This window comes from Amblyomma americanum, chromosome 8 (assembly GCF_052857255.1).
Source record: "Amblyomma americanum isolate KBUSLIRL-KWMA chromosome 8, ASM5285725v1, whole genome shotgun sequence".
Taxonomy (NCBI): Eukaryota; Metazoa; Arthropoda; class Arachnida; order Ixodida; family Ixodidae; genus Amblyomma; species Amblyomma americanum.
The window spans coordinates 40,180,145-40,201,307 of record NC_135504.1 but is presented as its reverse complement, the minus strand read 5'-3'; the positions used below and the strand labels follow the sequence as shown (position 1 = coordinate 40,201,307).

At 45.7% G+C, this 21,163-nt stretch overlaps 3 protein-coding genes across 7 annotated transcripts in view; 1 reads left to right on the top strand and 2 right to left on the bottom strand.

Annotated features, from left to right (window-relative positions):
• Positions 1-11,463, bottom strand: part of LOC144101430 ((E3-independent) E2 ubiquitin-conjugating enzyme) — a 42,276-nt gene extending 30,813 nt beyond the window's left edge. For all 4 annotated transcript variants that reach the window (XM_077634596.1, XM_077634595.1, XM_077634598.1 and 1 more), the window contains exons 1-6: positions 11,185-11,463; positions 10,745-10,918; positions 7,853-7,950; positions 6,532-6,592; positions 4,530-4,682; positions 3,733-3,851 (exon numbers count right to left, since the gene is read on the bottom strand). In XM_077634596.1, coding sequence (XP_077490722.1) covers positions 3,733-3,851; positions 4,530-4,682; positions 6,532-6,592; positions 7,853-7,950; positions 10,745-10,918; positions 11,185-11,406 — 827 coding nt within the window. In that variant the 5' untranslated portion in view covers positions 11,407-11,463. The remainder of the gene's footprint in view (positions 1-3,732; positions 3,852-4,529; positions 4,683-6,531; positions 6,593-7,852; positions 7,951-10,744; positions 10,919-11,184) is intronic.
• Positions 11,464-12,110: 647 nt separating this feature from the next.
• Positions 12,111-15,570, top strand: LOC144101429 (essential MCU regulator, mitochondrial-like). Its single transcript, XM_077634594.1, has one exon. It carries the CDS (start codon positions 12,157-12,159, stop codon positions 12,442-12,444), a length of 288 nt encoding a protein of 95 aa, XP_077490720.1. The 5' UTR covers positions 12,111-12,156; the 3' UTR covers positions 12,445-15,570.
• The window catches only part of fliI (FLII actin remodeling protein), a 49,279-nt gene continuing 42,145 nt past the window's right edge, over positions 14,030-21,163 (bottom strand). For both annotated transcript variants that reach the window (XM_077634591.1, XM_077634592.1), the window contains 3 exons: positions 18,825-18,914; positions 17,189-17,395; positions 14,030-16,287 (listed from right to left, as the gene is read on the bottom strand). In XM_077634591.1, coding sequence (XP_077490717.1) covers positions 16,153-16,287; positions 17,189-17,395; positions 18,825-18,914 — 432 coding nt within the window. In that variant the 3' untranslated portion in view covers positions 14,030-16,152. The remainder of the gene's footprint in view (positions 16,288-17,188; positions 17,396-18,824; positions 18,915-21,163) is intronic.

The following is a 21,163-nucleotide window of genomic DNA, read 5'->3' as shown; positions in this document are numbered from 1 at the left end:
ATTATGCCATATACTCTGTCTCATACAGAGCAAGCAATGCTGCAGAGGCCGCAGAACTACTAGTACAGAAACCATACTACTCTGCCACATATCATTCATTGTTCTTGAAATCTCAGTGAGTGTATGAACGAAAACAACAAGTGGTATAAAACAAAGCGGTAGCATTGAAAATCATGGTCAAAGCTGTGAGGCACTCAGCGTTCAGGTTTTTTGGCTATAATTTCCATTTAGTGTGAACTACTTGTTTTTAAGCACGGATCGAGTGAGAGCGAATTGCCCTATTAACTGATAATCATACCTCCACATGTGATTCTTATTGCTTGAAGTCTCAATGAGTTGCAGGACGAAAATTAGGCACTAGGTGAAATGAAGTTCGGGAGGTGCCGGTCACAGCCCTTAAAGGTGCAATAAGGGGCATTATGGAAAACCTTATTTTTGCTTTTATTTCGTATTTTGGGTTTCCAAGAATAAATAACTTTGGTCGCAGACAACATAGCCGCAAATTAAGCCCATGGAAATAAAAATAACCGAACACTCTTTGCTTTCGAGAGACTGCTCCAGAAGAAGCGCATGCTTCGCTTCTTGTGGTGTGTCGGTGACCACAGTTCCCCTTTCTCGAAGGTCCCATGTCGGCCCCACTCCTCAGTTTTGCAATGCCAAAAACACCGATGGATCTACATTTTTTCGTGCGATCTGCGGGACGCCATCGCGTTATGTTGCAAGGGTTCAGTTCGTGACCAATAAGCGGCGCTGGCTGGCGCACTGCGGCGGGAATCGAAAAGGGACGTGCGTTCCTGGTTCTGGCTCACTTCCCGTTTTGAGCTATTTGAAAGAACTGAAAGGAAATGAAAGCAGTGAACGAAGACTTAGGACTTCCATGTGCAATCTTCCGTAAGGCCAACAATAACACCTTTAAGTGTGAGTAAGTGCCAATCTCCAAGGGAAAAACAACGCCAACACGAACGCCAATTCGTCATTGGAACTTCAATGAGAAAGGCTCTATGAAAAGTAGTTGCTTTGATTAAAAGATTACCCTGGAGCATTGCCTGGGCTATTCAGGCCTAATGCGGAGTATCCAGGAGCCTTTTGCCCAATGTTTACAGAGGGTAGAAAGGAAATGGGTATGCAGATTGGGTGGTACCTTAAGTACGGCTGCTGAACGCCGGAATGCTCTCGTATATAAGGACACTGAGCGCCCCTCTCTACTACCAGATACATGGCAGACTAATTGGAAGCAGTCATGTATATGGCAGGCAGCGGGTTCAATGTACCAGCTGCCGGTGGCAAATGCTACCCAGGTTGGCCTGCCTGAGAGGGGCCGTGGATACTCGGTGTGGCAGTAGGTGGCACCTCAGACCACTTCAGTTTCTTCCCGTCCCACGTTTCACCTTTGGGTTGGAGTACACACATCGTGCAGGCCTGCTTTGCTGCGAGATAGCGCAGGCACCTCAAAGTGTGAAGCGTGGTCGGACGATGCAGGTAACAAGAGTGGACCTTCGCCAACGTCCCGGAATGACAATGACAGAGCGCAGTTTCCCGAGGTACTGGGGAATTAGTGCAGGTTAAAGAAGTGGACCTCTTCGCCAAAGACAACAGAATGGGAGGCTTGCTGGCAGGTGACAGCTCCCCGAGGTACTGGGGAGGTGCAGGTGCCAGGAGCAGACCTTCGGCAAAGTCACAGAGTGCGAATGGAACAGTTGGCGGCAGAGTGCTGCTTCCCGAGGTACTGGGGAGCGTGGCACAATCGCGATTCAGTTGTGGATCATGGCAGAAAGGAAGGCGTCTTCACCCTGCCACACGACTGAGTGGGCTGCTCTGACCCTAAGCGGTGGGTGGAGTGAACCTGGCTGGCTTCCATTGCCATCATTTTTTTTCTTGTTGCAGATGCAGCCGGGCTAATGATGATGATGATCATTGATTATGATTATGTTATCATTACAGACCATGATTATGGTTTATGGGAGTTTAACGTCCGAATGCGACTAAGGCTATGAGGTATGCTGCAGTGGAGGGCTCCGGAAATTTCGACCACCTGGAGTTCTTTTAACGTGTACTGCCATAGCACAGTACACGGGCCTCTAGCATTTCGCTTCCATCGAAATTTGAGCACAGCCGTGATCGAACCCACGTATTTCAGGCCAGCCGCCGAGCACCGTAACCACTGAGCCATCGCGGCAGCTGCAGCCGCTTGGCTCCAAGCGCTGGGACAGATGTTTGTGGCAAACGTTTCCGCCTGTCGCAAATGTCTCCCACCTTGCAAAAGTAATGGCTTCTTGTGCTGTTCCATGCAAAAACGCGCTGAACCTGGGCTGGGAAAGCAGCGCAAAAAGGAGAGAAAAAGAGTCCTTGGGTATTTTTATTTCCCTAGGCTTAATTTGCGACTATGTTGTCTGCGACTGAAACCATTTATTCATGGGAACCACAAAAACAAAATAAAAGTGAAAGTGTGAAAGTGAGTTGCCCGTTCCCGTGTTCAATATGGTTGTATGGCGAACTACATTTCGAGCGCAAACTTAACCTGCACGAACAGGTGCGCTTAGCTGTGGCAGCGTTGCCTGCTATGTATGAAATGCAGTACAGTAAGCTTAGAGGGTCACTGAGGAGACCTTCATGCAACTACAATTCTCAGTAATAATTGATGCTTTGACTCTTCCAGGGTATGCTGACATTTGTTCAGCAAAAAAAAAAAAAAAAGATGCATGAGAAAACTGAATTTAAAAATTTTCCCGCCACTCGATTCACACTTAAGATATGCACACTGAAAAGGACCAATTGTCACCGTTTCAGAGTGAACAGCAATGAAGGCTAGCCTTTGTGACCCGCACCCAAAAACTGATGTCAAAGCGTGCATTGTGGAGTCATAACGAGTGACTCAAAAAGTGCTGTAACGAACTTTGCACAAGGAAAAATACACAAAATTGCACACCAAATCCACAACAGGGCAAAAGATATTCAAATTCGTCAGAATAAATTGATCTGGGTCCCCGCACACTCCTTTCATCCAGGGAATGAAATAGCTCATGAAAAAGCTCGAGGCCTCATTAACCGGGCCATGAGTTCTCATCCCTGGGAGATAGCTGAGGAGAGCATGACTACATACCAGGAGATTACAAACTATTACAAAGAACAAAGATTAATATACCCGGCCCCACATATATCCCTAAATTAAGAGAAACAGGTTGTTTGGAGGCAACTTCAAACAAGCACATTCCCTAGCCCACACAGAAGAGCCCTAATGTACCCCGGCAACTTTAAACCACAGTGCCCCATGTGTAAGGAACCAAAAGGAAACCTTGTACATATGATGTACGAATGCCCCGGGCTTAGGCCTAGGCCAGAATGGCATATCAGCAACAAAGAACAGTGGGAGGCTGCGGTAACCAGCTCGGAACCTGCAGTTCAGAGGCTGGTGGTGGATTGGGCACTGGAGGTCGCCTGCAGGCACGAAGCCGCGGCCATTGCCTGAAGCCTGGACCAAACACCGCATCCACAGCGGTGACAACGCAACCTTTTTGGTTCATTAAAGTTTTCAATGAATGAAATGCTTGAGAAACCAGCCGGTGATGGCAACAACTGTATCTCGCTTTTTTTTTTTGTCCTTTCTAGCTCACAAAAGCTCGGTTTTCAGTGAGAACGGTCTCTATGTGATTCGAACATGGCACCCTATTCACAGAGGCCAACTTAACAGTGTCCCTTTAATGAAGAAAGGATAATGCCACTGGCAGCCCTCACCTGTCCAACGCCTCTCCCTCAATGACATACTTGATGAGCTCATCGCTCTGGTTGTTAACATTGGACGCGTCCTGGTAAGCCTTGCACACACCTTGCACAAACAGGTACACCACCTTCACCTGCAGGCATGGAGAGCAGAAAGTCAAATCCCTGGCAATGGTCGCCAAACGCATCGACCGCTCTATTTTTTGAAAGCGCCTCAAACCTGTCTTGCCATTTATGAACTCCCCCATCTCCCTTTCTGCTTTCTAATTTTGTGTATACATCACGATTTAGTTTCTTTTTTCACAGCGCATTGAACACCCAGAAAGAGTAGACCACTTAGCAAAGCTAGCTTGCCTGTGTATACTAGTACATCAGTGACAGGCGAGTAGAAGAAAATTTCACTGATGGTTGCCAAGCTTGTGCAACAGAGCATTCTTCGACAGCTGCTTGCGGTGATTAACTTTTTATTCCTTTTATTTATTTTTATTTCTAGAACATTTCATAACTTCAGCAGTGGCACAACCACTCGGGCTGCGCCACGGCGAATGGCACAATACGCCGCAAACCGCAATGCCGGAAACTGTACCATTACTGTTGTCGTAGCAAAAAAGGATGGTTGCGATGACATGCAACGTCTCTCAATGCCTCTGCCACCCAGCTCTTGAGCTACAAATGGTGTGACGTCCAATTTATGAAAAGCACACACCAACGCCAAGCATATTTTGAGTGGGATTCGTTACAAATGCCATCTTCACTGGGAACCAGCAGAGGTCAACAGTAACACTGAATACATGTGCATGCACTGTACTCACATCATCCACGGTGACCTGGACATGCTTGTGCGGACGGCTCAGCAGGGCACTTGTCTCCTTGGTGCAGTTGAGCCATCGGGCGCCCTCAAAGCACCGCACGGGGCCGCATAGCCGCTGGCCCTTGTAGAAGCCTTCCTCTTTGAACTCCGACGACTGTAACAAAGGCAGAGGTGCAGCATGCTCACGCTAGCCTTCTCCACAAGTAGGTACAACAAGTTAACCAAGCGCTTCCTCCCTGCAACTTGTTCGCAGAGGACTGAAAGTTACTTAGCTTGACCCAGCAGCAGCTTCCAGACCAGTGTTACAGTGACCTAGAATGCACAGTGTAGTGTGTAGGTCTCTGCGTGACACCAGCAGTGTTGCCAGTAGCAGCTCTCTTTCAAGAGATCGCAGCACAATCAGAAAAAGGTGGCATCACCACAGCCCTTGAGTGTTCTCAAGCAGTCTTTCATTTTTTCCATCAAAATCACTGTCAGCCCACTGGCTGCATAACCAAAAAAAAAAAAAATATTTGCATCGTTTTATGCCCGATGCACTGGGCACAACGCAAGGTATCAATTCCATTAAAACTTGGCAACGCTATGCAGTGTGTTCAAGAGTGGGAGACTCCAGCGCCGCCTCTTTGCCAGTGGCGGGGTTAAGCACCGAATGTGTAATCCCGTCCGTGCGCTACACTGCTTCTTCTAGTACACTGTACCTATGGTGGTTGGCTCATAAACACAATGGCAGCAGCACGCTTGTGGAAGCTATCACCACGTGCAAGTAACTTCCACTCCACCGCTAACAACTTCTGAAGCAGAGCATAGTGGCATACTATACCAAACAACACCAGGCTGCATTTAAGTTAACACGCCAGCAACAAAAATTTGCCACAATGCCAGAAGTGCTAAGGAAAAGAGCAGAGTAGGTCAGGGGAAAAAGAAAAGCTAGTTAATGACACCCCCAGCTAAAATCAAAAAGGAAGAAATGGGCAGGGGCGAGGAATGCAGTGTGAAGGCGAGGTAACTAAACAGTCACTCTAACGGAAGGCAAGCATAGCAGGGGCCAGGAAAGGGTCACAGCTGGTACGGGAGAGGGTTAATTGGAGGCATAGCATTTGTCCTGCAGCGGTCATAGTTAGCCCAGTGATGACAACGATGAGGCCAGAAAAGGGCTCAACAGTTGATTGAACTGCATAGTCTTGGCATTGACACTATATATAAAAAATAAAAACTCAAAGAAACGGACTAATAGGTGCTGCAAATTAACTCAGTTTGCAAGTCCCGCTGAACTGGTGATGCACCTATTTATGCCTTTGCTAGCATATAAATACAATGAATATTGACGGCACTTTGAAACGCAACATGACTAGAGATGCTGATCTGGTCTGCCATGAGCATGCCTGGAAAACAATGCTTCAGCAAACCTCACATATCTTGTTTTGCAGTGTAGGCTTCTATTTACTTACTGTCTCTTCGAACAATACAAGTTAATCTGCTTTGGGAGCAAAATAAAAGGAGTTGATTGGCCCCCGCTCCCACCGGGTACACCAGTGGCACCAGTATTCAAAGCATGCATACAATAAACACAATAAGCATATATACCTTGCAGCTGCTAGTCTTTCTAAATGAAATGTGCACAAAGCATGTCACACAGTGCAAAAGATATAATAGGAGCAGAAAGTACAGGAAGTGTTATTGTTGATACAGTTTCTTTGCGGTAAAAAGATCAAACGTGAATGGTTAGACATGTATTATGTACGCCACGAGTCGGTTGTGTGCACTGGCCTTCATATTTGGAAAAAAAATTCATTCTTCCGCTTTAGGCCAAGCACCTGGCGTAATGAGTCCCTCTGATAACACATCTTGCTTCGAACGTAATCTCAGAGGCAGTTATCAAACAAAAGCACTCTCCTCAAATCGGCACAGCTCATATCTGTCCAGCTATGAGCTGGACAGATATGAGCTGCAGGAAACGAGTTCTATTAATGGAACAGGTCGTTAAGGTGATAAAGAAGACTCACTGGCAATCGCCGGTCCAGAACATCTTCCAGGTCAAGGGCATCATCCTCTTGCAGAATGCATCTGAAACACCCATAGTCGACCTTGAGCACAAAGCTTACCGCCAACGACCAGCTATGGCTATATTTAAGCTCCCAACAAACATTGGCAGATCACCTATGTTTCCCATTGAGCTCTTCATGTGATTTCAGTTTCAGAAGTTTCAAGTACAAAGCCTCTAAAGGGTTAGGTAAAAGCCTAGAACATGCCATGTCTCGACTGTGAGTGTCAATTAACAAAACACGAAGCCTCGTTCCTTTACACTCCTAGCCACACAATGATATGTGTGCATATTATTGTTTTTTTTTGTTCTAATATAGTGAGAAGGCCTCTGCGCAAGCAGTGATAATTAAGGCCACGAAGTATCCAAATAACTCAACAAAGAACAAAGCATAGGCCTAATGAGCACAGGTGACATGTTGGGCATGCAAAGCTAATTTATTTAACTTCACATAAAATGTTGGCAAATAACTAGATGGAAGGAAAATCGTTTGTGAAACTGCTTGCAAGAGGTTCCCGTCACACGATGATCCCAAAGCAGTGTGTTCACAGTACCCTATCATACCAAACAGAGGACATTTTTTTTTTTGCTGAATCCTGGCATATCTATGGCACTCTACAGCAGCAATGATACGCAAAAAAGGCAGCTCTAAAGGTGCGTGATAAAGCTAGTTGAATGGCTAAATCATGTATGTTATGTAGGTCACATCTCAAGCCATCCAACATGCCTGACACCTTTAGCCACAGTTCAAGATCAGTCAGTTTAATATGCGCACAATCGCGTCACATGCAAACCTTAGCAATTCCGCAAAAAGATTACCAGAACCAGCGAACAAATCTATGGGTGCTCAGCTGCCTGTGCATGCTGACCATTACTCTCCCAAGTCATTCGTGGCAGCGTGCTAACATGAACGAACGAGACAAAAACATATCAATGCAAACTGTATGCCAGGATAGGAATATCTTGCCTCGTGGAAGTTGAATAATGGTGCCTTTAAATCTTACAAAGAGTGGTCACATCATGCACTGCTACACGAGCAGCAAGCACTCGGTGATTTCACCACAACTGGCCAAAACTGTTCTGTTTTTGTGTTCTCAACAGACCCCTCGTCGTTTAACGGCACAAGCTCAGGAGATGACGCACATCAAGCCTCGCCATCATGTATCTGCCAACACTCCCACCTACAGCGACGTAAAATGCTACTGCAATCATTGCAGTCTCATGGAGCAACTGGTGCTTTTCATTATTATTTTTATTTTTAATGGCAGAGAAGGTGAACTCACGTAGAGCCATCAGGGAACCGAATGGTCAATTCTGTCTTGAAGCTTTGCACCATTCCTACCCAGGAGTCCAGGTATATGGCAACATCTTGGCTAAACCGCTGTACAGAGACGAAAAATTAAATTAGGTTAAACTTAAAACGCTACTCTTGCGATGCAGCATGCACATGATTACATGGAATTCTACACTTCAAGAGAACAAACATGCGTGCTGGAACCGATGACTAAAACTGAGTAAATGAACTTTCATGAAGTAACATCCCTACTTCAATGACAAGCTGCAATACCTATTACACACTGCAATTCCCCAAATTTTCAGAGCAAATAAGCTACCATGTTCTGTACTGAAAGGCCAGCACTGAACAGCATGACTGGCTCCTATCATTGTTAACTACACTCATTAGTAATGTAAGGTATGAACATCATTTCTTCTGTGCTCACTGATACTTTATTCCCTTTATTGAGGGCCTTTAAGCAGTGGGAAAAAGCAAGTTGGAAAACAACCAGTTAACAAAACAAAATTTCAAAGAGACAGGACAAGTTTTTCAACCTCAGTGCATCCTACAACAAATGCTGGTGAGCTGTTCTGTGCTTCTGCAAGGTTTGGGAATAAAAATTAGTCAAGCGCATTTCTCTGAGAAAAATAAGCCTGGACGCATGTAACTTGTTCAGTGGGATCACTTTTCAGGAATTTTCGGACACGCCTTCTTTATTCTTGGGTCTTTTTGCAGTACTTCGTTCATTCACATGAACTACAGTATATCAACACACGCATTACAGAACCAGTCCTCCCAACCTGGAGAAAAAAAGAAAAGTGTCCAAGCTCCGAATAACATTTGAAACTTGCAGGCATGGACTGCAGACCGCACCACCACACTCCAATGCAGGTTTTGGCTAAATCGCGAGATTTCCACTGCACATATTTTCTCCAAAAAGTTTGAGCTTCCAAAAATGTTTCCAAGCTAATATTTTCAATACCAGTGCACTCCCAACAAGGATTTGTGCTTATATAATTTTGGCACATAATGTGGTGCAAGCACAATTACAGACGTACCGCTAACCAGTTCTTAACGCATCAAAAATGCTCGCACATCTGCCAGAGTATGAAATATTCCTACTATGATCATCCCATGATCCACTGTCCATTATGCTTTTCAGCCTGATATTTCAACAGTAAGGCACCGAGCCTCACTGTTGTCCCACATAGTCCTCTGCTATATTTGATTTCTGAAGTAAAGACTCAATTACAGTCACAGAAGACCTGTTGCTAGCATCATATAATGGCATGATGGGGAACAAATTAGCTTTAAATGATGTAAAACTGCCTATTAATCAAATATTTCTTGACAGCATACTGAGGGCAAATTTAAGTTGACCTAGATGGATGGATTTCCACTTTTTAATGGCAGAGAGGCTACTTTTACTGAAAACAACGCTTTTATAAGCTGGCAAAAAAGAAAACAAGTTAAAAAACGTTAAAGAGGTTTTGTCACTGCTGGCCATTTCCATCAGCGACAAACAGAACAGAAAATGAAGAATTACATGCCGGAATATTACGTTAAGTTTTGCACTGCCCTCTCTATAATGCAGGTTTAATGCACAAAAAAGGAGAGAAAAAGAAAAGACAACAGGAGAAATTAAATGATACAAAGTCAAGACACCACGTTGTCACCTACGTTGAGAGTTTGAATCAGGCACGGGAATAAAGTACTCCAACTTCAGCTAAAAATTTCGCAGAAATGAAAACGTCTTTCAGTGCCAAGTGAATGTCGACAAAGTTTAGTAAGACACAGGAATTAAACTTTATGACAAACTGAAAGCTGGCATAATTGTATTTAGCGTTCACTTAATTGCCTAGAAAAAGTAGATCTGTACAGCAGCACAAAACGTAGTAAATGCACAATGATGCTATCAGCCACTTTAGGAAAATATTGCTGTATGCTAATGTAAACAGTCGATGCAAAAATTGATGACAGCCCATTCTCGATTCCTAAACTATGAATATGCATGCTAAATTTTTCTTCCACACTGTATGCTAATGTAAACAGTCTAAGTAAAACTTGATGAAAAGCCTATTCCCAATTCCTAAACTATGAATATGCATGTGACATTTTTCTTCGGCACTTGTAAACACCGACTTCAGCATTTGGAGGAAATACTATCGCATATTTTTCTCTTTTTCATTTGTGCACTGATTCATAAATGCAAGTTTGCACAACAGCTTATTACTTGCTAGCAATAGACTGGTATTTGCCAATAAACGGAAACTGTTAACCGGCATACTGAACTGAGTCAACACTGTCCAGTATCTTTATTTTGCGGCTAGTAAGGGAACGCATTCTCACAGATAGCGAAAGCAAAAACCCGTCGCCACATGCCTCCATGCGTGATAACCTTGGCCAAACCTGTTCACTGCCTCGCGTTTCCTGCGTCGAGAACGCAATTCGAACTGCGTCTCGCGCCGAATTCTCGCAGCTCGTCGAGTTCCGTTCTAAAAACTTGCAATCGAACGCGCCGATTACCACGTAAGCGCACGAGCAGGTCAGTGCATGCGTTCTAGGGAAACAATGTAAACGCTCAATGTGTTTATTACACGAATACAACTACTACTATTACTACTACTACGGCGACGGCTTTTCGACCGAACGCGCTGTATACGCTTCCGCGTAATATATTCTTTCCGAATTGAACACTGCCCCTGAATAAACACATCCATCCATTCGAACGCGCACGCTAACACGAACACCACGAGCCGGCCGGTGAATACAGTCCAAACCGTATACCAGAAACCAAAGCGAACGCCAGAAAAGCAGATCAAACGCCCGCAAATACACATGATGTTTATTGAAACATTTTTTTAATAAAGAAAAATCTAGGCAATGTAGATCCACTCACCTCGAGCGGCGCCAAGTCGACGCTGTTCACACTGTTTATGACGCAGTTCGTACCGAGAACCTGGATGGTCGCGAGGACCTCGGTATTGCGGCAGTAACCTAGTTGCGTGTCTTTACCCTTGACCACCTTCCTCACGACGTCGCCAGGCATGAGCGAACGATCGTGTAGCTTCACCTGCGTTCATAGCAGACCCTCAGAATGCCCGCCAAACGCTTTTTCGCCGCTCAAACGGCGCTGAAAAAATCGTAAACGCGATCATTTTGCGCTGCGAAAGGCGGGATCCGCTTTTGACAGATCGCGCTCGGGACCCGGCCGGCTTCGCCAGGCCTCGAGCGCTCGTGCGGGGCTCGGGTCGGAGTCTTGAGCCGCCCTCGGCTCCCGATTGAACCTCGCAGCGGGTTAACAGGAAAACCGAGGCTAGCTGGCGGGGGGAACTATACCTTTTTCTCGGAGACCACTTCCTCGCGGCCCTTCGGGTGCCATGCGACCCGGACGTGGCCCCTTTTCATGCGGTCCCATTGGGGTACGTTGGCTCCTACCTCGTCCTCGTCTTCACTGGTCACGTACTCGGCGTTCTCGAGCACCAGGCCGAACTCAATACGTCCTTTACGAGTTATTCTGTAGACGGAGTCCTCATCGAAGTATTTACAGTTCGATGCCATATTCGACCGTCTGCGCTGGTCGAACGCGCAGAATCTCGCGAGATCGCGCGCGAGGCGCGTTTGGCGCGTTGCCTCGGCAACAGCGCCGCACCATCATATGATTCCACCCACAGGGCGCCGCCTGCTGCGGTACGGCGCTGCGAGAAATGCCTGACGACGAAAAAGTTTCGTTGCGCGTAATTTATTTACATAATGAGCGCAGTGGCCGCTGCGAACGCCTTGTGTAAGGACGCTTTCGTAATTCGAGCTGTTTCTGAGCCCCAGAAGAAGACGCCATCGCGAAAAGAGTACCGTGAACCTCGGCGTGCAAGGACGTAACGAATTGGCGTTCCTCAGCTAATGCTGAATCGCGTGTTGTTAATATTGTATCATACTTGACACCGCGACACTTTCACTTTAACCGCTTGCATGGCACTTTAACCGCTTTGGCGGTGTCTTTAAAGGCTGTAGAAACTTTGAGCGCCAAAACCCGGGACAAGTGTACTGCTCGTAAGGGATCTGTCATTTGTGAATATGGAGTTAAAAATAGGAAAAAAATTTCTGATTCGGTGGCGTCCCTCATATATAAACTATTCCGTTAGTTTATTTATTTGTGCTTTTCCGTTGCTGGATAGCTGGATGAATAAGGCTGAACCCTTTAACCCACACTCAGATGGCGCCACCTACAAACTGACATCGAGAGGCAAGAGACGGGTTTGTTTACGCGCATCTGTCTACGTGTTTTGATGCGCCGCCCCACAAAATTCCGCAATGGCGGCGCTCGTCAGAAAATTGCTGGTTTCGTCGCCGCTGGGATTACAGAAAACCACGTCAACGCTGGCAAAATCTGAGCCGACTGTGCGACAAGTTCGCCACCGGGTGTGCTACAACTCCGGCGCCATGTTACCCGAGCCCGAGACGTCGAACTTCGGAGTCCTGAAAGCCCTGCTGACGGTGCTGCCCGGCCTCTACATCGGCGCGACCATTAGCAAGGAAGGCGCTGCCTTTTTGGAAGAGAACGACATCTTCGTGCCTGACGACGATGACGACGATGGCTGATGTGATTCGTTTTGTTTTACGCTATCCACCGAACGTCGTTATGTGGCGAAACTCTGTTTCGCCGTTTGTTTAACGTAGTGACCCAAGCAAAACCTTGCAGACATTTCTCCGCGTGCAAACTGTCTCGTCGTGCGTTGAATTTAGACCAGGCTTGCCTGCGGGACGTCTTCGATCTAGTCTTCTTCATGCGGCGGGGCGAACACTTCAGATAAATCCTTGAAACTGATGCCGCATTTGCATCGTGCACGACATGAACGACGTTATCGTAGGTTCTTCCGAGACTAACTATCCCATGGTGTGCGTTTCCGTCGAAATAAACTCTGAGAACGAGACAAAAACTGGGTTTCTTCGCTCATTTTACTGATTTTCTCGAACGCCGCATTGTACAACGGTTGCATAGTTTGTAAACAGACGTCAAGGCAGCCGAGTGTCTTATCTTACGATGACGCACGCACAAAAGACGTCACACTTCATCAAGCCTTTCGCAGCAGTCCAAAAGCATTCTTTAGGTGTTGGCGAAGTAGTGTTTGGGCACGAATCAGATGAATTGCCAAAGCTCCCAACCGCTCGCAAGTCATTCTAAATCGGCATTTAACTACTATACGGTAGTTAAATCAGTTTCCGTCGTGCAACCATTCTCATTTAACATTTTGCGACGTCAATTCTGTTACTGATAACCCTCATTAACTTCAAAAATTAGCTTCATTGTGCTGCTCCTGTGTTAACCATATTGTTGAGCAGGTCTAAAAGAATTCATTGCTCCGCGCAATTTATACAATATTTCAATGAAGGTAAAATGCTAGTCTCGTGTGCTGTGCGACGTCAGTGCAGTATTTGATAAAATAGTGATTTAAATAAAATGCATAGCAAAGTGAAACTACTGCAAGCAATTTTTGCATTGCAATTGCAAAGACTTACATTCACAAAATTTTTTTTATTACAAAATTCAACCTAGACTACCTTAAACGAGTCAGTGTTTGCACCCTGGCTAATTCCCTAGTGTGGGTATGTAAACAGAGGACAACAACATTCACGACAAATCAAGTAAATCATGGTCCCATCTGAGCTCTGCACCACGTTCAAACAAAATGTTAGCTTGTATGGCTTCCAGCATTGTTTGACACGTGCATAGCATGTAGGAATTATTTACGCCTTGTTCTAAGAGAATAGCCTTGCGTGTACTGAAGTGAAGTTGTCTTAACGGCTATGCGCATGGAAGCTGCCATGGCCTTTGTACAAAACATTAGTAAAGTCTAGCTAAAGTTCCACTGTCCAAACACACCACTCAGTGGTGTGTGTGCGTTAGCTCATGTGCCCTCCTTCACCAGTTGTGAATGTTGGCGAGCTTGTTGCATGTGTTGCCATCAGCATGCAGACTCCAACATCCTTCAAATCCAAGATGTCTCGATGGCAACCTAACGTTGCCAATGCAAATCTCTCTCTAGTGCATGGCACAAGTGTCAACATTTAAAACTGGCAACCTATTCACATCAGCTACGGCATAAATTATGTTATCGCAAATTCTCAAAAGTTTTCAAAACACCCATGGGTTTCATTTTCACAGAAAATAAACAGACGAGACATACACTCCTGTGACATTCTTTAATTTATACAAGAAAGCAGCACTGCATTGTACAAACACACACACAGCATATAAACACACTCCTCCAAGGCACTGAATATAGTATATTACATTATAAATAAGTTAGACAAAAAAGTGACACCATTCACAAACCTTCGACAATCATGTCGGCATACATTTCGCACACCTAGCAAATTTGTCTTTCAACTTGAGCACAAACTTTGTCCGCTTGTCAAAGTTTGACATGGATTAATGTTATCACAGCAGTGGTCTAACTTTGCTGCTTACATATGGGTGGCCGCAGAAGTTTTCAGAGAATAGGTGCAGTGGAAAACTGAACTTGGTCCCTGCCTTATTGTGCGTGCTGGAATTAAGAAGTGGAATTAAGTGTGTGTCAGTGAAACACACAAATGCACCTGGGTTTTTCGAATTTATTTATCCATTTAAATAAGTAAATAGGGATTGCAAGTAAGCCTTTTCAAAACACCCAGGCCCTAAAAACTTTCTTGGCCGCCTGTACTCAAAAGAACCACGGACACAAGGTGTTGCTTATTGCCATTTCCACAGACTAACAAGCCCTGTCAGAGAGTTTGTAGTCTGTGTTTCTTCAAACATAATGCACCCAACTTCCAAGGCCCAACATGCGAGTATACCTTACACATCCAAGTCAATTCATGTAGCCGCTTTAGAAGCACTCAGCCTGTCACCCTTTGGTAAAAAAGTATTGTCAAACAAATTTCAAATAAATTATTGCTCCATCCAAGTGCTGCAATAACGTGTGGCACTGCATACATACGATATGGCTTTGGTTTCGTGACAGCAAAGCACCATGGCACATAGCACAAGTCAGGGTTCCTGTATAAACTTTTCGGAGAACTGTACATACTCCATGAAGCTGAAGCAAATTAATAATAAAAAATACACTCGGCGCCATTCGCTGCACTACACAGTTGCGCCCTCTTTGCTGAGAGGAGTGAATGGCGCTAGCACTAGTTCACACCGCTGCACACAGGGGCCGCCACAAGTCTGAAGAACAAGGAAGCGAGCCTTCTACAGCTGTCGCTGTAAAACATGCAACATTCACTTGAAATTGGCGATACCATGCATAGTTCAGAATGTTTCTCTGCTGTACTAAACTGTAGCAGCATTCAGTGGAAGCTATGTTGATCTTTCAGCAATGTCTGGAGAACATCTTCAGGGGGAATGAGTTTGGAAACCCCTACGCTGAACAGCTAGGGAACATGACTCATTGTTCAAACCCATAGCGAGTACTATGGGATGACTTTGTGACCTCACTTAGTATGTGCTATGTGCATACACAACAAAAGCGGCAGCAGCAAGCAGTAGTAGTATTTCCCTGACGTCATGAGTTGATGCATGCTGACCTTTGCTTTACTAATGGAGACAGGTATAGACGCTTGCTTGCTTGCACTCGAAGTTCGCATAAAGAAGAACACTTACTGATGGAGTGTCACCCATGCCATATTTGGCGACACTACTTTCCTCACCCTAGCAAACTAAATCAAAACATACAGTTGCCAGCATACAGGCTTGAAAAAGAAAAGGTAGTGCCCAATTTTACGAAAGATACCTTTACCAGGTCTAGAGGCCATTACTTCCTCGTTATAACAAAGACTTTGTGCTACTGATGTACTACAGGGAAGAAGCACAGCACAGTCTATCAGTAAGAGGGTGAAGAAACTATAAAAAATAAACAGAAGAAAGCAAAGCCAATAACTATTTCCTCTTAGCAGGAGACCATGCTGGCTCGTTGAGAAAACACGTTTGAAATCAAAGCTGGCAAATAAACTAATTTCAGTTTCACACAAAACTTGCCACGAAATGCAAATAGTATTGTGCAAAAACATTACCGCAGGCTGTGTTAGTGGTTTATACAAGAGAGAAGCGTCATACCTGTTTCCATTAGCAACACTAGAGTTTAAGCATTATAAAACTTTTGGTCGTGCTGCCCCTAACCATGCCATCAATGGGCAGGTTCTACTCAAATGCCAGCAGATCTCTGTGGCATTGTGGTCCAGCCACTCTGCTGGCCTGACTACTTGTTCACTGGCCTAGGCAGAGTCTGCTGGCTGGGTTGTGGGGTTGTTGTGGGGTAAAATGCGCTCCTATTCCGCGACCGTCTTGTAGGCGCCCCATCCGTGGAAGCACTTTGTGAATCGGCGCGACTCCTTCCCCTTGACTGTGAGCATGAGCTTCCTGGGCAGATCCGGCTGCTTGACCCTCAGGTTCTGCACGTACACCTGGAAGTATATGGCAGTTCACAGCATGTGACAAACAGTTGAATATCAACGAAGTTTTCCGCCAAAACGGACTTCTCATTCACTAGCACCACTGAAAACCGCATTCTTTTTTTTTTGTTGTTGTCGAAAATAATCTAAGAGCCCCTAAGACAAGCAGAGTGAAGAGACATTGGCTGAGACAACCTTCGCAATTTGCACGCGCATACTTTCACACGTTAACGATGCGAGCAAACAAAGAGAGCATCTGGCACATTTAAGTCATGCAGAGTGTAGTGCTTAGCTATCTGTCACGCTGGTCTGGAACCAATCACAGTGCTGGCATTACACACGAAGAGCCCTCTTGAAACAGATTGCACTGAGAGTCGGTTTTGCTAAGATGCTCACATTTTGAGACGAATGCTGTCATCCTGATTTTGGCGTAGTCCTTGTGCACTGTATGCGCATGCCAGAATGTCACACATGCTACAACATATAGCAATAACAAACATGCACGTAGACAGGCATATTTTTACGCCTCGTCAGCACTCTCTAGCTCGTGATATGACGTGTCAAATAATAGACATGCCTAGCCATGGTAAACAAAATATTTCAGCCAAGAAAGAATTTGTTCGCAATCTATTTCGTTAAGCAGGATTCCACTCAATGCTGTTGGATTCAGGTGCACATAAGCCGACCTGTAAACTATCCTAAAGCAGAAATGTCATCTAACACAGAGTGATGAACTTCACAGCTGAATTTCCTTGAACTTCCACTGCCTTCTCCCCTAAATTCCGCTGAATCTTTTGAAAGACTTTGGATGTTCTCTTTTGTAACCTCACGCAACAGCGCTGGACAACTGCATGGGGCCATGATACCGCACGCGTGCTAGAGCCCGCCGTGCACTGAACACAACCCCCCTCACCTGGGCACTCTTGTAGGCCAGCTTGACCTCGACTTCACTACACCGCGAGCCGACCCAGATGAACACCTGCGCGCCGTTGTCGAGGATCATGATGTCGTCGTCGGCCAGGTCGTCCTGGCAGAAGTCCGCACACTTCTCTGAGATGGCAAAGTAGCCCTTCTCGTTGGAGCACCGGAAGAGGCGCGCATGCTGGAGGAAGTCCGCATCCTGCAGATGAACGGTGGGTGTCACAGACAAGAATCATGGCTGCACAAGTGAACAACTGAGGAACAAGAGCCATGAAAACATGGCACACCAGGCAACCAAACTGGGGAAGAAAAGTGCAAACATTTCACGTCAATTTTTGTACACGGCTCTCACGAGCATAAATAGACATCGCACAATGCTCGAACCTTAATCATCATTATCATCAGCAGCAGCTTAACGAAGCCCACCGCAGGAGAAAGGACTCTCCCATAACCCTCCAATTAATGCTGTCCTGTGCCAGCTGCGGATACCTTATGCCTGCAAACTTCCAAACCTCATTCGCCCATTTGGCTTTCTACCACCACTGTTATGTTTGCCTCCTCTTGGAATCCACTCCGTTCCTGTCTCTCAGAGCAGTATGCATGCTGCAAGTGAAAACTTCCATGTGAGCCTCCTCAACCCTTGCCCCATGATAATGTTATTCAGGTAGGCCAGGAACTGGGGGCTCTTGTGCCCAGTGTTGCCATTTGCTTCTGCCAGGCACTGCCATGGGGCAGTGGAAATCAACATGGATGGAGTCACTAGGCTATTCACTGTCGCACCACTTCGTCGAAAAGGGCAGAAAGTACCGAGTCTTACAGCACGACACAAACAAAGCAGTGTTTTTTATCAGAATTTGTGTTCAACTATAAGGTGACGCTGTCTACCGAGTGAAGGCGCTCAGTTGAAACAACCTTGCAGTGTGAACAAGTCATCAAAAATCTGGCTGCCACATCTGTACAGCTGGATGCAAGCAGAGAGAAGCAGTTTTACCGTACAGCAACATGAATTTCATTCAAAATATGAAGCAAGCGATCAATGCAATGATTACAGTAGAGGCTCTCTTCCAACAACACTAAAGATAAAAACTGGTCATCATTTGATTGCTCATTTAACTCTTATCTGTCACAGAAGACATAACTTAGAAGGCATTTGAGGCAAAAAAGGTCTCAAGACCTAAATTTTTATGAATGAAGCCCTGAAGTATGAAATCTCTAGGGAGCACATATATTTTTGCGTGCTGATTCCAAGTGTGCCATTATATTTAATGTAAAGCGAGCCCTTGTGGAGTACATAAGGTTTTTTTCATGAGCTTTGTAGTAATTTTCCTGCACAGAACTTGCTAAAATGCATGCCGTTGGTTTTTCATAATATCAAGGAATGCTATAGTATTAGCGTGAAACTATCATCCTGTCTGTCGAAGAACTCAAGCTATAGGGCCTTCAAATTGCCACTTCAGAATCGAGGAAGAAACTTTTTGCCGAAACAAAATTGATTGTAGGTCTGCGTAGGCACTGTCACAAGAAAGTACAAGCCCACTCCCTTGCAAGGCACAGCCGACAACTCATGAGCAGGAAACATGCATTGCCGTCCCATTATACACAGAAAACAGTGTCACTTCAGCACTCACGTTATCGTACGGTGCCTTTCCACCAAGTCCAACCCAGAAAAAGTTCTCTGGTTCTTCGCCTTCATGAACGGTCACTATGGAGTACTCCATCTGAAATTTGAAGCAAATCAGAAGATGTCACAGTTAATCACAACACTGTCACATAACTAGAACTGTCGTTGCACGTCATACGAAAGTAAAAGAAAATGGTTAGAAGAAACGAATTGTCGGTTGTCTTCAGATGTCTAGGTTCGTTTACATGAAAACTGAGATTAGATTTTCCATTTGTGATGTTGTCCCCCCCCCCCCCCGTACCGTTTCTTATGCTCTCTGCATCAGTGCTAACGCTCTGAACACACTATCACCCCAATGTAGGATGCAGTGGCTCAGTGATTAGGGCACTTGGCTACTGAGCCACAGGACCAGGGTTCAATCCTGGTGACTGCGATGGCGGTGTTTCGACGCAGACAAAACGCAATCAATGCCTTTGTGCTGTGTGATGTTAGTGCGAGTTAAAGAACCTGATGTGGTCTAAATTAATTTGGAGCCTTCTACTACGGTGTCCTTTGTAGACCATGTGTCGCATTGGGATGTTAAGCCCCACAATTTACAATTTAAGATTTTGCAGGAAATAGCGCAAAACTGCATGACCATGATACAAAAAAAAAAAAAAAAAACAGGCTTCGACATAATTCAAAAAGCACTAAGTTGTGCACTTATAACAAAATACAATCGCTGACTGATTTTTCGGACATGGAGTGACCCGAAACATGGTCCAAGCAATCAAACAGTCCGAAAAATCCATTAATTTAGAAAAAATCACCTTCATGCGAGAAACCAACTAGACAAATGGCGAATTTCACCGTTTCCAGCATCCCATTCGCAAGCATTACTATTTTACCGTACCTGAGCAAGAGTGGTGCTACGAGGTCGCAGGTCGTGCCGCATATGCGCTGCGATCACGCTCCGCACCTCTACACGTGCCACGACAAGTGAGTGCCTCCGATTGCACCCCTGGCACCCCATCGACCCCGCATCATGGGCGTTGTCTATGCCTCAGCGGACGTTGCTGCTGTCCCATTTCTAACACGATCGCGCGCCCTTGCTCGTGCGCTCTTCTTGCAAGCCACTTAGATGGCAACGAACAGCATGCCGTTAACTCAAGGGGCAACATTGAAGCACAAACAGCCAAGCCAGTCCACCTGACACATTCAGTTTCAATCCAAGATGGCTCTCACGCTGCCGAAGAGACGGTTGGTTGTGACAGCGATGCCTCCTCACATCTATGTTAGGTCGAAAAGCAAACTTTCGATCGAAAAATGATCTCCACAGTATTGCTGGCGTCTATTTCAGTCTGAAAAATTTGAACTCTTGGGCTTCAAAGTGCCCGAAATATCGATCGTGAATATGCATATTATCTTATGGGCTGCGTGACAATTCCTCAACTTCCAAAGTATCGTGCCAGTCTGAATTGTTGCAGTCCGAAAAATCGGTCGACTACAGTAAATAAGAGTGGGCAAGGGAGCAGCCATTGCGCCAGCATGGCTAACACGCATCTGTTCTTCGCACCACAGGCGTTCCTGTCCCTGGCGACGTGTTGCCTGCTTGCTTCGCAGCCAGTCACACTTCATGAAGCTGGCTGTCTACCCGATGCCGATGCGACCGATCGCATTTGCCACGCATGCGCCTACATCCCGGAACAATCTCCTGTCATCGTACCAGATATCAGGCTCTTCGCTACCACAGCGACACCGCAGCAGCCCGAGCACTTTAAGGCCCTGCAGCCCGTCACCATCTTCAGTGGGCAAGGGAGCAGCCATTGCGCCAGCATGGCTAACACGCATCTGTTCTTCGCACCACAGGTGTGTAACCGGCACTCTCTTTTCGTTAAGAAAAACGATAACAGATTCCTTATTTCGCTCCCTTGACCAAGGGTGATTTGTGCTGTTGCCTGCGATTGCTTTGACTCTGCATATCTGTTGCTATGCTGCGGCGACGTCGAGTCCAACCCTGGTCCCAACACACGTACCGCCTCTGCCTCTACTGATCCGGAACGCGATTCTCAGCAAATGAATGAGATAATGAAGTTACTTAAAGGCATTGACAAAAAAACGTCTGAACTCACGACTGGCCAAACTAAACTGAGTGCAGACGTTAACACAATCAAATCAAGCCAGGCAGTCCTCGAAACTAAGTTGCTTGATGTGTTCAACCGTTTGGAACTGATCGAAAGCAGATGCAAAACTCTGGAAACCCTAGAACTCGACGTCGCCGCAACTCAGGATACTGTCGAACAGCTGACTTCGCGACAGTATGAATTACAGGCTCGTATAGATGACCTTGAAGACCGTTCACGACGG

Bases quoted from the DNA above. Each gene is read 5' to 3' on its own strand.
- LOC144101429 (XM_077634594.1), top strand. From the start codon at position 12,157: ATGGCGGCGCTCGTCAGAAAATTGCTGGTTTCGTCGCCGCTGGGATTA.